Raw genomic sequence first — 16832 nt, 5'->3', positions numbered from 1 at the left:
GGCGCAGGGGAGTGACGGACTCCCGCCAGCCCCTCCACGTCAATCAACCCTCCTCCTCGCACTCTCTGCACCTTGTTATTAATCTCAATACCGATATCGCGCGGACGCCTCTCCCCGGCCCCCGGGGGTGTGAACGTGTGTGAGCGAGAGCGGAGGCCCCAGGAGCTGGCGTCTCGGCGCGGCAGCCTCGGCCCCGGCAGCGGCAGCCTCAGCAGAAACCCCCGCAGCGGCGGCAGCCCCGGCGCCCGGAGGCCAAGGCCAAGGCCAGGCTCTGCTCGGCTCTCGGAGTAACAGCCGCGGCTCCGGCGGCTGCGGGGGCGCAGCTTCCTCCGGCGGGGGCCTTCGCGTCGGCGGCCGCGGCCGCGGGGCCTCTCCTGCGAGCCCGGGGTCACCGTCCCCGAAGCCCGGCGGCGCGGCCCGCGGCCCCCTCCCCGCCCTCCGCCCGTCTCCGTCTCGCTCCCTCCGGCCGCCCTTCTCGCCGCCGCCTCTGTCGCCGGCCTCGGGCGGCCCGGCCCGGCCCGCCAGCCCCGCGTCCCCTCCGGCCGGTGCCTCTCCCTCCGGCGGGCTGCCTGCATGTCTTTGCTGCCCTCAGCCCCGCCGCCACCGCCGCCGCCGCCTCCCCCGCCGCCGCAGCCCCAGCGCCAGCAGCAGCCCCGCCGCCGCCGCCGCCGCCGCCGCCCGGACCCCGGCGCGCTGAATGCAGGTGAGGAGGGGGCCGGGCCGGCGGCGACCCCGGGGCCCCGCGCGCGGGGGTCCCGGCCCTGCCCGCCCGCCGCCACTGCCGCCGCCGCAGCTTCCTTTCGAGGCGGGCGGGAGCGAGGCCCGCCCGTGGGTGTTTGTGTTTGCGTCTGCGGCCGCGGCTCCGGAGGGGAAGCGTCTGTGGGGGCCTGGTGCGCGCGCGCGCGTGTTTCCCCGGCCGCGGGGAAATGGCTGCTGGTGCTGCTCCCGGGCCGGGGCAGCAGGATGAGGTAGAGTGTGTGCGGGCCTCGGAGTAGGATCGCGCGTCGGGAAGAGGAGCGCGTCCCCGGGGAGAGGAGGTGGGAGAGGAGCAAATGTGCGTGTGGGGGTGCGAGTCGGGGCTCGGGCGGCGGGAGGCGGCCTGAGGACCCGCGGCGAGTGGGTGTGTGTCGGGTGTGGGGCTGACCCGCGCCTCGGCCGGCGGCGGCGAAGGTTCCCGCGCGCGCGCGTGTGTGTGTGTCGGAGGGGGTTCTGCGCCCAGGGCCCGGGCTCCGGGGACGGTTCCGCGGGTCTCGGACCCCGACTGGCGCGTCCCTCGCCTTTAGTGGCCCAGGCGCCGGCGCCTCGCAGGTGAGAGCTGCGCGGCCGGGCCCGGGCGCGGGGCGCGGGCGCGGGCGCGTGCGGAGAGCCGGGGTCAGGGCCGCGCCGCCGTTCCCCGGGCCGCGCCAGGAAGCGCGCCGGCCTGCAGCGCGGCCTAACCGCCGGGGCGCCCGCCCGCCTCTGCCCGCCTCCCGCTCGCCACCTACCCCGACGCCTCCCGGGACGCCGGGCGGCTGCGGGCCTGGGGCTCCGCCTGGGGCCTGGGCAGGTGAGACCCGGGCGCCGACGGGTCGCTGGCCGTCGCTTCGGCCGCCCCCGCGCCTCCTGAGGAGAGGGGAAGGCAGATTGGGGCGTTTGAACCCCAAGCTTGTCCCCCTGGTCGGCGGTGGGACCTGAGGGAAAGTGATTCGAAGCAGTAAATCTCGGAAATAGCCGGTTTCTAGATCCCCCCTTTTTCATCCCTCTCAAGGCTGTGTGGCGGGATCAAGCACAGATTTTCGTTTCTCGTAGAAAATATGTTCTCGTTGATAAAATGTATGTTTTTTTTTTTTTTTTTTTTTTTGAGGTAAAGATTCTCTCGGAGGGGCGAGGGAAGAAATGGAAGCTGGCTTCCCCGTCCTGTGGTGGTAGGACGGGGTCGATTCTGTGCAGTTGGAATTGTTTTATCCTGCCTCCTAGGGGGAAAGGCGTGTACGCGCCGAGCCGAGGCGGTCGGCGGGGAAAGAGGAAGTTGCTGGAGCTGTCATCCTCCTCAACTTGGCTGTCTGTTTCCCTTAGGCTGTTAAGATGGCTTGTGTTCAGGGAGTTTGCAGAGCCGTTTGTACACATTGGAAGCATAGTACTACACTTAGGAGATGCTACCTTATTGCCTCGAGTTATCTTAATTATCATCAGGATAGTCAGGCACAAACTAACTCGTTTACCCTCACAGTCTCCAAAACCTAGATTAAGCAACTTTTACTGACTGCTCAATCTGTACTTCTGGAAAGCTATTTTGAGAGTGGTCTAAGCAAAACGCAACTGTAAAATAAATCTGCCCATAGGCGTACTATGCATTTCTAAATCAAATATAAATGGTATTTAGGTAATTGTTGATCACTTTATCCTCTTTCCATTTGCAACTAGTTAGCTTATCAGGCTAAAACTTACTATTAAGAAAAGTCATGGTAACAGATTCGAGCCTCGCATGCCAGGCTCTGTGTAATGGCCAGGGACTGCTTCTTTATGAAGCTGGTCTGGAAATGTTCCATGCTGTTGTTCAGTAAGAAGTGGAGAGGGGTGGGGAGGGCAAGCAGATGAGGAGTAGGAGGGATGGAGAACTGTTTTGTATTACTACTACTGTAAAAGCAACCATTGTCGTTCAGTAAAAAGCCCTTGTTTTACAGACTTTAGAACTCCTGCTGTGCCATATGCAAAGTACCTAATACCTGTAAGCCTCTGTTTTTTTTCATTTGTAACAAGGAGATAATGCTTTTATAGTAAGCTTGTTGTGAGGATGGAGGAGAAAACAGGTTTGGTACATAGTAGATGCTTAGTGAAATACATGTTCCTCCTCCTGCAGTCCTGCTTGTGGGCATTTGAAAAATGTAAGCATTCATTTAATTAGGAGAGCAATATTATGTAACTAAATTAAAAATCAGGACAATAGAAGATTTCAAAACCCTTTGATATACATAAACTATATAAACAATTTTAATATATTTTAGAAACTTTCTAGGAATAAGATTCACTGAGATAACACAGTATATTAGTTTTAAAGAATATATAGTCATACTGAATTGTTTTACATTTTTGAATAGCCATCTCTTAGTTTCAATATATATATATATTAAGTTGTTGCTATCTAGCCCTGCAAAAAAATTTAAACCTCTAAATAGCACATATGTGTACCAAGACAATCAAGTATTAAAAAGGAGCAAGGAACTAGAGTTTACTTTGTATAGCCCTACAAAGTGTAAGTGTCACAAAAATTCATGTTTTATAGTTTATGTTGACTAATTCTGGGAAATGTAACCTCTTGAATGTTATCCTCAATCTTCTATCAACGTTCAATAAATTTCCATGTTTATTCTGTGTGGAGTAGTAGATGTGGTGTTTCTTTAATTTTAATTGTATTGTGGTAGAAAAAATAATGGTATGGAATTTAAGGTAAATGCAACAGAGCTTAAAAAAAGGATTTCTTTTCTTTCTTTTTTTTTTTTAATGAAGATATGGTGAAAAGAATGTGGGAGTAGTTTGGTTGGTTTAAATTTGTAATGTCTGTTTACTAAAGCCAAGTTTCACAGTTAGGCCTTATATCATTGTTATTTAAACCAACAGTGTTAACCTTTAAAAAAAATATTGAGCTACAGAATTTCAACACATTTATGAAGGATTTTTATAAAGGATAGTTACCGGCAACTTTATTAGAATGCCAGAATGTTATCGTTAAAAGTGTGTGTGTGATGGATATGTGAACAGAATTACCTGCCATATGGTATTTAAAGTAAAAATTCCTATCTTCAAAATTTTAAATTATAATTTCAACACTTTAAAACCAGTAACAGAGAAATGAATTTTGCCCTTAACTTAGGTACTTTTATTGGATATTATGGAGTATTTAAAATTGCTGCTGCTTTTTTTTTAATTTGGAAAAACCGAAGAAATCATTTCTTTGTAGTAGGTGATATATTGAAGATATTTGGGCAATGAAATTTATTATTACCAGTGGAACTGCTTCTGCTGTTTAAAGGGGTTATGTTAAAACAAAATCAAATTAGAAAATTATTTAGGATTTAAAATTAGTATTACTTTAATGGCTTTTAAACAGACTTCCAAAATATCCCTTATAAATGTCTTTAATTAGGGGAACTTGATACTGATGACTTTGTACATGTAATGTACATATAGCTTTGGATAATGCTAATTAGGGTAATAAATATACTCCACCATTTCAGTGGCTTAACACATACAAGTTTGTATTTTGCTTAGCTAACTGTTCAACACAGGTGCTCCTGTTTAACAGGCTGTGACTTTCCTCCATGTGGTAGTTGAAGAACCTAGATGCCTTATATCTTGTGGTTCCAACATTCCCTAGGGCTTTGGAGCCCTGCCTATTACCCATGGCCCATTTCTTAAGAACTAGACTTAAAGTGACTAACGTTTGCCCACATTTCACTGTCAGAATTTGTCACAGAGCCATATTTGAATGTACGGCCAGTGGGAATGGAATACCTGGATGCTCAACAGCTTGGGGCATTTCATGATATGGTTTTAGATAGTAGCAGGTATTTATGAAATTACACCTGAAAGGTGAATAAATTCTTAGAAACTGCTTTAAAAATCTTCAAAGAGTAAAACATTGGGGGGGGGGGAGGTGAAGCCCTGGGAAGAAGAGAAGGAAGAGCCCTCTTTTGTGAGGGTTTTGAATGACAAATGAACTTCAGGAGACAGATGTACATTTTACATAGACTATTACAGTTGGATTTTATAATCTTTAGTGAGTCTCTCTACTATTCAGTTATTAATTATTATTGTAGTTTACCGGGTTCTAGCTGTTTGTTATTTTCCTTTGTACTTTGAAATCAGTGAGTTTCAGTTGATGGGTAATAGTGTCATGAGAGACATTTCCTCTTATATTGTTTGCATAGTGCATTACCATTATTATTTTTTCCTTTAAAGAAATACTACTTAGGTGGACCTTATTATGTTTTGATTTGCTGTTGTTTTTCTAATTCTAAAGTCATAATAATTAATATATGTGAGCCTTAACCCAGAAAGAACAATAAAATCATCAAGTAAATAACAAAGGATTAATTATTAACTTGTGCTCATGTCTCATGGTGAAAATACTACACTTTCTTTTATGAAGTGCATCAATGCTGAATTTCTAATACATTAAATGAACTTTATTTTTGGCAACTTTAATCACAACTTATTCTTTTATTGCCTAGGATTATTGTAATATGAAACCTTATCTCTGTGTTTACCTTCACTTATTTTTTTCAGAAGAATGATTAAGGATATGGGGAGAGAGGAGGGTGGGAGAAATCTGTGTTCCCCAAAAGGAAGTTTTCAAAGTCTGATTAACTTCTCCACAGTAATTATTTCTAATATTTTGCATCTCCATGGTAATTATTTCTAATATTTTGCATCTTGAAAATTAAAAACCTTGTTTGAGGGCACATTCTGTACCCATTATTATGCCCAGTTCTGAAGAGAAGTATTAAAGAAGTAGAAGACACCTTGATGAAACTTATAGTTTATGAGTAAGGAGATAAAACATAATCTAGTCATTTCAAAACAATAAATGAGCAAATGCAAGACACTATAGTATAAATTGTTTACAGACATTCAGAGAGGGAATAACATAAAATTGGTGGGTGTGTCAGAGATTAGAGAGTTGACAGATTTTTTTTTTTCTAGTAACCGCTTTTTTGAGAGGTACTTCATGTACTATAGAAGTAGCCCATTTAAAATACTATACTGTAGTAGTGTTGAATATATTAACAGTTATGCAGCCTCCACAATGTTAGAACATTTTAATCACCTGAAATATAAATCCATTATTCTCTGAGTTAACTCTTATTCTCTATTATTCTTAGTTCTAGGCGATTCTTGATCTACTTTCTGACACAGATTTATCTATTCTGGACATTTCATACAAATGGACTCTTAATAAACAGCCTTTTATCAGGAACTTCCTTTATTTATCCTGTTTCAAGGTTCATTCATGTTTTCTTATGTAGTAGTACTTCATCTTTTTTTTTAATAGCGGCATGTTATTTATTTATTTGTTTGTTTGTTTTGTTTATACATGCACTGAGTACAGTCAGAAGCGCGGGAGGGTGAGAGAATTCACCAGAGCCAGAGCAGGGAGCAGAGCAGGCAGAAGGACTGAAGTACACTGCTGAGGGGAGCAGCGGGCAGCAGGAGAGGTCTGCACGCCATGTGGGACCCTCCTCTGGTGGCCGGGGAGCAGCCGGGGATCGAACCGTAGTCGCAGAGGCCACAGGCAGCTTCGCAACCCAGCGTTTAACCGCTGCGCCACCGGGGAGGCCCAGTACTTCATTCTTTTTAATGGCTGTCATTGTATTGCTATGCCACATTTTAATTTTTCTGTCAGCTGATGGACATTTGGGTTGTTACTACATTTTGTCTTTTTAAAATAATCTGTTATGAACTCTCATGTACAAGTTTTTTGTGTAAATTCTCTTGGTCCTGCTGGGTAATATACCTAAGTGTGGAATTTCTGGGTTATATGGTGCCTTTGTGTTTAAACTTTTTTTTCCTTTTTTTATTTATAAATATTTTACATCATTGTTCATTTTTAAACAATGTTTGCTTCCCACCCGCCCCCTCAGATGTGGACTCTTTTCACGGCTCACAAACAATATTTGAGAGTTCCTTTTCTGCATCCTTGACATTTGTTATTATCTCTGTCTTTGATCATAGCTCTCCTAGTGGGTGTTAAGTAGTATCTCATTGTGGTTTTGATTTGCATTTCTTTGATGGTTAATGATGCTTGGTGTTTGTATATCTTTTTCTGAGAGATGTGTATTCAGATTTTTACCCATTTAAAAAGTATTTATCTGATTATTGAGATATCAGAATCTGTTTTGTTTTTCAGTACAAACCCCTTATTACATACATGATTTGCAGATATTTCCCCCTATTCAATGAGTTGTCTTCACTTTCTTGATGGTATCTTTGAAGAACAAGATTTTTTTTAAAGATTCATCCATTTATGCATACAAGAACTGGGGTACAGGCCAGAGTGGGAGGGTGAGAGGACCCACCAGAGACAGAAGGGGGGCACAGAACAGGCAGAATGACTGAAATACACTGCTGAGGGGAGCAGCGGGCTAGACAGGAGTGGTCTACTGGGCATGTGGGTTGCTCCCTGGCTGGCCAGGATCAAACTCGTGCTGCAGTGGCTTCAGACAGCCTCATAGATTGCATCTTAACCCCCTGCGCCACCAGGGAGGCCCAGAACAAGATTTTTAATTTTCATGAAGTCTGTTTTATTTTTCCTTTTTGCTTGTGTTTTTGTTGGTACTTGGTGTCATATCTAAGGAACCACTGTCTAATCTAAGGTCACAACAATTTTTCCTTCTATTTTGTCCCAAAGGTTTTAGTTTTAGCTTGTACACTTAGATCTTTGATCCATTTTGAGTTAATTTCTGTATCTGGGCTGGTGTAGGGAGTCTAACATTATTCCTTTGCATGTGGCTATTCAGTTCCAGTAGTACTACTTATTAAAAAGACCATTTTCCTCTCTTGAATTGTCATTGTTGTTGAAAATCAGTTAATCATAAATGTGAGGGGTTTTGTATATGCCTTTTATCAAGTTGGGAAGTTCCCATCTATGCTTATTTTTGGATTTAGTTTTATTCCGTTGAACTCTGTGATTTTGTTTTTACCAGTGCTGTCTTGACTACTGTAGCTTTGGAACTGAGACATGTGAGTCCTCCAACTTTGTTCTTTTTAAAGATTATTTTGGCTGTTGTATTAAAAAATCAGTTTTAGGATTGTCCATATCTGCAAAGGAGGTGACTGGGATTTTAATAGGAATTGTGTTAAATCTGTATTTCAAATTGGGGAGCATTGTCGTCTTAACAATATTGTCTTCCTATTAATGAACCCGGGATCTTTCCATTTAGATCTTTAATTTCTTTCAACAATGCTTTGTAGTTTTCAGATATAAGTATTGTACTTTTTTTGATGTATTCTTTTAGATGCTACTGTAAATGGAATTGTTTTCTTAATTTTATTTTTGGGTTGTTCATTGCAGGTGTATAAAAATATAATTAATTTTTGTAGATTGATCTTGTATTCTGCAACCTTTTGAGTTTATTAGTTTTGTAGTGGATTCTGCAAGATTTTCTAACAAGAGTCATGTCACCTAGTTTTACTTCTTTTCTAATCTGGATGCATTTTATTTCATTTTCTTGCTTAAATGCCCTTGCTAAAATCTCTAGGTCATTGTTGGAAAGAAGTGTCAAGAGCAGGTATTGTTTTCTTCTGGATCTTAGCAGGGGAACACATTGAGTTTTCTACGATTAAGTATAGTGGTAGCTGTGGGATTTTTTTTTTCTTTTCTTTTTAGCTGTGGCATTTTGTGTATGCCTTTTATCAGGTTGGGAAGTTCCTATCTATGCTTAATTTATTGAGTATTTTTATCATGAATGGGTATTAAGGTTGAGTTTTGAGGGAAGTGTGAAAATATGGATAAGAGAAATATAGACATCATGTCCAGTTATGAGCAGATAATAATGTTTGTTGGGAATGAAGGATTAAATTTCATTTCCTACCCCCTCTTCTTTCTTCCTTTCCCTGTTTTTTTCATGCTAATTGTCTTCCCATTGATCCATATTCCCATTTGGAGGACTCTTAATTTTTCAGGCTTTTTGAATAATTCAGATTTTTTGAGCAGTGAAGAATATTGGCTTTTTTGAAAATCATTAAGTAAAAACAGTGTGGAACTTTTTTCTTTTTTCCTTATTTGTTTGTGAGAGCGATTGGGAAGGGACACCGGAAGTAGAATACTATGGTAAATAATAAATGAATTGCCAACCATAGAATTAAAAAGGGAACAAACCTTTTGTGATAGTCAGGGTGTGGTTAATGAAGAATTCCTTTTTTTGTCAAATGTACTTTAAATTTGACTGTCACCTGACTTTTCCTCTGAACATTTCAGCATTTGTGGTTTTGTTTTTTTAAGTTTTCTGAAAAGTTTATGAGATCTCTTAGGAAATTTTGCTCTACAAGACCTGTTCACTTTATGTGATTACCTTTTGTTTAATTTTTGAAACTTTAATTGTGTTTCCATGCAGCTACATTCTGATTAGATAAATAAAAAAAATTTTATTTCTGTTCTTTTTTTTTTATAGAGGCATGTTTTATTTATTTGTTTGTTTGTTTGTTTGTTTTTTGTTTATATATGCACTGGGTACAGTCAGAAGTGCAGGAGGGTGAGAGAATTCACCAGAGCCAGAGCGGGGAGCAGAGCAGGCAGAAGGACCGAAGTACACTGCTGAGGGGAGCAGCGGGCGGCAGGAGAGGTCTGTGGCAGGAGAGGTCTGCGCGCCATGTGGGACCCTCCTCCAGTGGCAGGGGAGCAGCCGGGGAATGAACCGGTGCTGCAGAGGCCGCGGGCAGCTTCACAACCCAGAGCTCAACTGCTGGGCCACCTGGGAGGCCCTTATTTCTGTTCTTAATGTTAGTCTCGGAAGTTAAATACTGAGAATTGTTTTTGCAGTTGTGTCAGGAGGTTGTGGGAGGGGCCTCTAGGGGGTCTAGCCACTTTCATGAATATGCTAGAGGGTGGGGTGGAGAGGGGTTAGCAGGTGTTTGTGGCACTACCCACACCTCTCCTCTTTGAGGTGGGGGGGAAGTGGGTAACATTCCATATTTGAGATTTGGCAATCTCTTCACTGTCAGTCTACTTCAAAGAGGTCAATTTCAGTCCTGAAGGAAGGGGAATGTAATCCTGAGAGGCTTCTCAGTTGATTTCCTTAATGGGATTGTCTCCTTTCTCTTAGGGGTTTCACCTAGATCACAGATGCATGCCTCCCCACTATTTCAGCTCTCTGCCCTACCCAGGGCCTCTGACTTGAGAGTCCTTGGCCCCAGACTGCAGCCTCCAGGCATTTCTCTCCATTTGCTTCATATCCATTGGAGTTGGAATCTCCCAAGTCCCATGTGGTGCAGTCTGTGTTGGTCTCTGAGTTGCTAGAGGTGTTTCAGTCTCACCCCAAGCTTTGGGACTCTCAGTGTGGTGTCCCTCTGGTCAATTGTTAAATGGTCCTCTTGGGACCCAAGCAAGGAACCTCTTCTACTGCTGTCATCTTTGGAGTGCAGAAGTTAAAGTAACTTTGAGTTTAGTTAAATTTTCCTGTTCACAAGGTAAAATTGGAAGGTGTTAATAGGATTTTATTTTGTATTTTCTTTTGTAGCAGGATTATTACTTTTCATTAATTTTTTTCTCTACTTTAAAATCTCATTACAGACAAATTCTTTTTTTAAGAAGTAAATGGCTTATTTTGCTGTGTGAGACTCATCATTCATACTAAATAGATGTCTGGTAATTTTGGGCTTTCATATTGTTTTCATTTATTACCAATAGAATTGGTGACATAAAGTAGAAGTTATAACACTATTTCTTTTTAAAAGATTTATTTTTTTTTATACAAGAACCGGGGTATAGGGAAGATGTGTGGGAGGGTGAGAGGGTTCACCAGAGACAGAGTGGGGAACAGAACAAGCAGACTGACGAAATACACTGCTGAGGGGAGCAGAGGGTGAAATAAGAGAGGTCTGTTTCGCCATGTGGGATTCATGCCAGCCTGCCGGGATCGAACTCGTGCTGCAGAGGCCGTGGACAGCTTCACAGTGCGGCACTCAACTGTCTGTGCCACCAGGGAGGCCCAACACTATCTTTTTTTAAAAAAGATTTATTTATTTATGCATACAAGAACTGGGGTACAGAACAGAACAAGCAGACTGACGAAATACACTGCTGAGGGGAGCAGAGGGTGAGATTGGAGAGGTCTGTTTCGCCATGTGGGATTCATGCCAGCCTGCCGGGATCGAACTCGTGCTGCAGAGGCTGCAGACAGCTTCACAGTGCGGCACTCAACTGCCTGTGCCACCAGGGAGGTCCAACACTATCTTTTTTTAAAAAAGATTTATTTATTTATGCATACAAGAACTGGGGTACAGGCCAGAGGTGTGTGTGTGGGCGGGTGAGAGGATTCATCAGAGACAGAGTGGGAAACAGAACAGGTAGACTGACTGAAATACACTGCTGAGGGGAGGAGCGGGCGGGTTAGGAGAGGTCTGCTGCACCATGTGGGTAGTTCCCTGGCTGGGGATTGATCTTGTGCTGCACTGGCTGCAGATAGCTTCATAGGTTGCGTCTTAACCCCTTGCGTCACCAGGGAGGCCCCCGTATCACTTACCTTTTGCAGAGAGAATCTCTCTAATCTTTCAGTTCAGAATCTTTACTTTTCTCTTCCTAAATTACTTAGATTCCTTAAATGAGTAACTAGATCAGAGTTATATAATACCAGTTACAAATAACAGCTAAGAGAATAGAACTAAATTTAGGATATTCCAACCTTAATATCTTTCTATACAAAGACTTTGTTGGGATCTTTACATGTATATCCATTGGTATGTGAGTACAATGCTTCTGGCTGTAAGCTGTTGTAACCAGATTAGATCCTTAAATATTACCTCAGTTTTCCCAGTTTTACACTGGAGTTTTCTGAGGTATTTGAGTACAGTCACACATGATGTGTGTATATGTGTATATGAATAAAAAGAAGTTTAGAATATTATCTTTTATGCTAGAGACGAACTATTATTTATTGTTCTTTGTATACATTGTCATCAGAGAAATCCTTGTAAACTACATTCAACAAAACTTAAATTCTCTATTTAAAATCCTTTAGTAATAAGTTACTTTTTTGTAGCCTAATGTATGTGAAGGGTAGGAGTTGGCAAGTTCTTTATGTAAAGGTCTTTATATAAGTATTTTGGCTTTATGGGTCACATAAGATTTCTGTACCATATTTCTTTTCTTGGTTGTGGTTTTATGTTTTAAAAATGTAAAACCATTCATTGCTGGCAACCAAGTTATAGTTTGCTGACCCCTGTCCTAGGAGATTACATAAATTAAGTTTTTACTAGAATCCTTGCAAAATTGATAACATTTGAGGAGACTAAAGCTTAGATAGGCAAATGTGATACAAGTCATATAACAAGTAAATGACAGAGCGTGGTTCAGATTTTGGTCACATGAATTCCTTTACCTGGGCACTTTCTACCGTATCCTGCCTCTTAATGGCTTTTAGAATAAATTGGAGGCTTTATAGCTTTATATGTAAGGTACATCATGAACTTGACCTTGCATATTTCTCCACTTGGTTATTATTACTTCTCTTTCTTGAACATGCTCCCTAACTTAGCTATACTGAGTGACTTAACGCCTGGTTTATGTTTTATATGTGCCTATGATACCTTAGACTTTATGATGTCACTTCTTTAATAATTCACCTCAGATGCTCCCTGCATTGGGAAACCTTGCCTGACACAGTCTTTGCCTTATGTTCTTTCTCTATGCTCCCAGTAGCATCCTGTGCATTCTTCTTTTATAACATTTGCCACATTATCTTGAATTTTCCTAGTTTATGTCTCTTTTGCATTAGACTGGGACTTTTAAGGACAGAAATACCTCATCTGGGGCGTCCCTGGTGGCTCAGCCATTGAGCCCTGGGCTGCGAAGCTGCCCACAGCCTCTGCAGCGCTGGCTTAATCCCCGGCTGCCCGCGAGGGTCCCACATGGTGCGACAGACCTCTCCTGCTGCCCGCTGCTGCTCCCCTCAGCAGTGTACTTCATTGGCCTGCCTGTTCTGTTCTCCATTCTGGCTCTGGTGAATTCTCTCACCCTCCCGCACTTCTGACTATACCCAGTGCTTGTATAAATAAATAAATACATCTTTAAAAAAAAAAAAAAAGAAAGAAATACCTCATCTGTTTAGCTCAAGTGTTTGATACACAGTGGGTATTTATTTTAGTGTTCGGTATGTAGTGAGGGCTTAGTAAATGTTTTAAATGAATGAATAGCAAAATGACATTGCAAATGGTAGAAATTACATCAACAAATATGTAGTATAGAAATATACACATTCAGGGAAAGTTAAGTTCTGATCAACTTTTAGGGCTTCAGTGAGAAAAAAGATGTTGTTAAAGCACATTGGAGCAAGATTTTTATTTATGGGTTGAGTTTCTGGGTAAGGGATTTTAATTCTATCCTTTTTAATTCTACAGTAGCAACTGTTCTTTGCTTTTGCTTTTTTTTTTTTTTTACATTTTATCTACAGCTATGTTCTCTTATTAATGCCTAAATTTTATGTTATTATTTTAGATGATATTTTGTAGTCTATTACTATGTGATAGTTTTGATTAATGCTACAAATATGGCTCTAGAATCTTATTGTCATGGAGTGATTTTGAAGAGATTGGTGGCAGTTTGAAAATAATTATTGATGCAGATTAATCTATTTGCCATATTCAGAATCAGTTGAGGTGATCAGAATGGGAGGAGGGAGGGGCTTTTTTTTTTTTTTTTTTTAAAGAGTTAAATTATATAAAGTGATAATTAGTGTAGATATGTTGGTTGGGATAGAAAATAACATTGGTAATAACATTGGTAAATAACATTGGTAATTAAATGTGAAGGAAGAAGTCAGGATGACAAATCAGAAGGAGGGGGCAGTTTAGGGAAATTAAATTGAGAATTTGTGTTATACAAGTTGATTAAAATTGGAGTGATTTCTATTTTTGCCTGAATTTAGGTCCAACTTTATGTATGAAGAGTTAAAATAGCTTCATGATTGGTATTTCTTTCTGCCTCTAATGCATGGTTGCTGAGGTGGATATTTGGTGGTATATAGATGGTGGCAGTCAGAAAAGATTGTGGAGCCTTTCATTTTAAACAAATGAAAGAAAATAAATTAGATAAAAAGGAATCTGTTACATTGAAATGCTAAAATTTATAAAACCAAACTTGTGGTATATTAATATATATGCCTCTGTCAATGCATTTAAATATCAAAATCAAGCAATAATTAAACTATAATTTCAAAGTAGTAATACATACATATGTGTATATAGGTATTTTGAGCTCTCTGTAACAACTCTAATTTGATATGAAACTATAACTTGTTAGTGGCAAAAATCACAGGTACTGATAGTATTATGATGGTATATTGTCTAGCTGAAAGGTGTACTACATTTTATTAGAACTTATTGAAAATAGTGATATAATTTGTTTCCTATAAAAATTTACAGATTCCCTAGATTTATAGTCCCCAGGTTAATAATCTTTGCTTGTTTTGTCTCCTAGTTTCATTTTAGCATGTGTATTTTTGTTGTGGTATTGTGTTTTTCTTTGCAGATGATTTTTTTTTAATATCTGCTTTTGGAAATGTGAACTCTGTTGAAAAAAAATTCTGAAGAGCATGATTTGGTTATCCTATGTCACAGAGTTCAAGACTGTTAAAAGTGTAATATGTGTAGTACCATGATTTGTTTTTGGGTGTGTGTATACCCACATAAGCATGCATAAATAGAATCATACTGAGGAGGTGAAATTGATAGCGGTGAATGGTATTATAGCTGTGGTGATGGGTGTGTTGTAGTATATACATTATTTAAGGTGTACTCTTGATACTTCTATAGAAGTATAAACATAAGTATAAACCTTATAAACCAATGGTAAATCAAAAACAAATAAATCATATACTGTTAAAAAGTTATTGATTTAATTTTTATCAAAATTAAATTATATTTATTGTAGTAACATTGGTTTACAATACTGTGTATGTTTTAGGGATATAGGATCACATCTCTTGAAATGTCTGCAACCAAAGCACCAGTAATCTTCCACCCTAGGTCATAGGGCCTTCTCCCTGCTGCCCATTTCACCCTCCCCTCTAGTAATCTCAGTTCTGCAGTCAGGTTTCAACTGTTTATTTTGGTTTGATTTTCCCTGTTTCTTTACTTTGTTACCTTATACATAGGAGTGGAATCATCTGCTGTTTGGCCTGGTATTTGTCTTTCTCCTTCTGACTTATTTTACTTAATTACCTACAATTTATCCATGTTGTTGCAAATGGCAAGATCCTTCCCACCCTCCCTTCTTACAGCTGAGTAGTATTCCATTGTGTGTAGACATCACATCATCTATAGCTTCTCTTCTGTCGTTATGCATTTAGGTTGTTTCCATAACTTTATTGTGGTAAATAGTGCTGCGGTGAATATGGAATGCACATATCTCTTCAGATTAGTGTATTGGTATTATTCTGGTAGGTAGGCGAATTTTTATGTTTTGAGAAACCTACACACGGTTTCCATAGAGAATGGACTGGTGTATATTCCCACCAGTGTATATGAGGGTTCCCTTTTCTCCATATCCTTGCCAACACTTGTTATTTCTGGTCTTTTTGATATGGGTCATTCTCACTGATGTGGGCTGGTCTCTCATTGTGGTTTTGATTAGCAGTTTCCTGATAAGTGTGAACACTTTTTAATATGCCTGTTTTATATGTGTGTGTATGTAGCATGTGTGTATACATACACATATATATGTATATAGCTTAAAAAAACTTTTGGTTTAACATGTGACCATTTCCCCACCATCAACATGCCTCATACTTTGAAAAATTTTATGGAATTTTAAAAATTGAGATGTAGCATAACACAATATTCGCCATCATAGAGTGTATGCTTCACTGGCTTTGGTGTTTTTACTGTGTTTTGAACCACATGTACTATCTAATTCCAGAACTTTATCACCCTTAAAAGAAACCTAATACCTATAGCAGTTCCAGTTTTCCCATTATTCCATTTGCTGGCAACCACCAATCTCCTGTTCCTATGAATTTGTCTACTCTAGACATTTAATATAATGGAATCATACAGTATGTGACCTTTTGTGTCAGGTTTCTTTCACTTAGCAAGTTTTCAAGATTAGTTCATGTTGTAGCCTGTAACAGTACTTCATTCCTTTCTATACTGAATAGTGTGCTATTGTATGGATAGACCATATTTTGTTCACCCATCAACTGGTGGACATTTAAATTGTTTCCACTTTTTCACTATTAGTAAATAATTCTGTCATGAACATTCATTTTTTCTGAACATGTTTTCACTTCTCTAGGATATATACCTAGGAGTGGAATTACTGGAATGTAGAATGTCTAAATTTAACATTTTGAGAAAGTGACAAACTTTTCCATAGCAACTGCATCTTTTTGCATGTCCACAAATATTTTTGATGACTGAATCATAATCCATTTGATTGACAATTGATTTTCTTATTTTTAGCAATTATCAGCACGATCACAATGAAAAAATTCACATAAGCCCCTTGTTTAAAGGGTAAATTTCTAAAAGTAAACTTGTTACATTAAAATGATTATACATTTAAAATCTTGATATACAGGGCCTCCCCTGGTGGCGCAGCAGTTGAGTGCTGGACTGTGAAGCTGCCCACAGCCTCTGCAGCTCCAGTTAGATCCCGGACTGCTGGTGAGGGTCCCATGTGGCGCTACAGACTCTCCTGCCATGCCCGCTGCTCCCCTCAGCAGTTTATTTCGTCAGTCTGCCTGTTCTGCTCCCCGCTCTGGTGAATTCTCTCACCCTCCCGCGCTTCTGACTGTACCCAATGCTTGTATAAATAAATAAATACATAAATAAAAATATTAAAATTTTGATATACATTGTCAAGTTGCTTTTAGAAAAGTATAAATTTTTACTGTCACCATTTATGTAATGCAGTCTTGTTTCCCTAAACTCTTATTCATGTTATTAATCTTTGCCATTCTGATAATAAAAGTCATATATTTTTAGTGGTTTGGTTATATTCTTTTCGCACCTTCTTGACTGTTTTAGTTATTCTTTTGTGATGTGCTTGATTGACCTTTAGCCCCAGTTATTTTGCTGGGATGTTTACATTTTCTTACTGATATTTAAGTGCTGTTTTTATTTTCAGAGCATTACTTCAT

At 40.7% G+C, this 16832-nt stretch overlaps 1 protein-coding gene across 5 annotated transcripts in view; it reads left to right on the top strand.

The window, feature by feature from the left end:
• The first annotated feature begins 668 nt into the window (after positions 1 to 668).
• CNOT6L (CCR4-NOT transcription complex subunit 6 like) overlaps positions 669 to 16832 on the top strand; it is a 96709-nt gene continuing 80545 nt past the window's right edge. The window contains exon 1 of one of the 5 annotated variants that reach the window (XM_054688353.1): positions 669 to 703. Coding sequence is in view for 1 of the 5 variants with exons in the window: in XM_054688352.1 (XP_054544327.1) it covers positions 964 to 968 (5 nt within the window). In the remaining 4 variants the exon portion in view is untranslated. The other 4 variants (XM_054688352.1, XM_054688356.1, XM_054688355.1 and 1 more) reach the window with 4 other exon arrangements.

The sequence above is a fragment of the Talpa occidentalis genome, unplaced genomic scaffold (genome assembly GCF_014898055.3).
Source record: "Talpa occidentalis isolate TD23 unplaced genomic scaffold, MPIMG_talOcc4v2.1 talOcc4.6, whole genome shotgun sequence".
Classification (NCBI taxonomy): Eukaryota; Metazoa; Chordata; class Mammalia; order Eulipotyphla; family Talpidae; genus Talpa; species Talpa occidentalis.
This window is presented reverse-complemented; position numbering and strand designations above follow the sequence as displayed.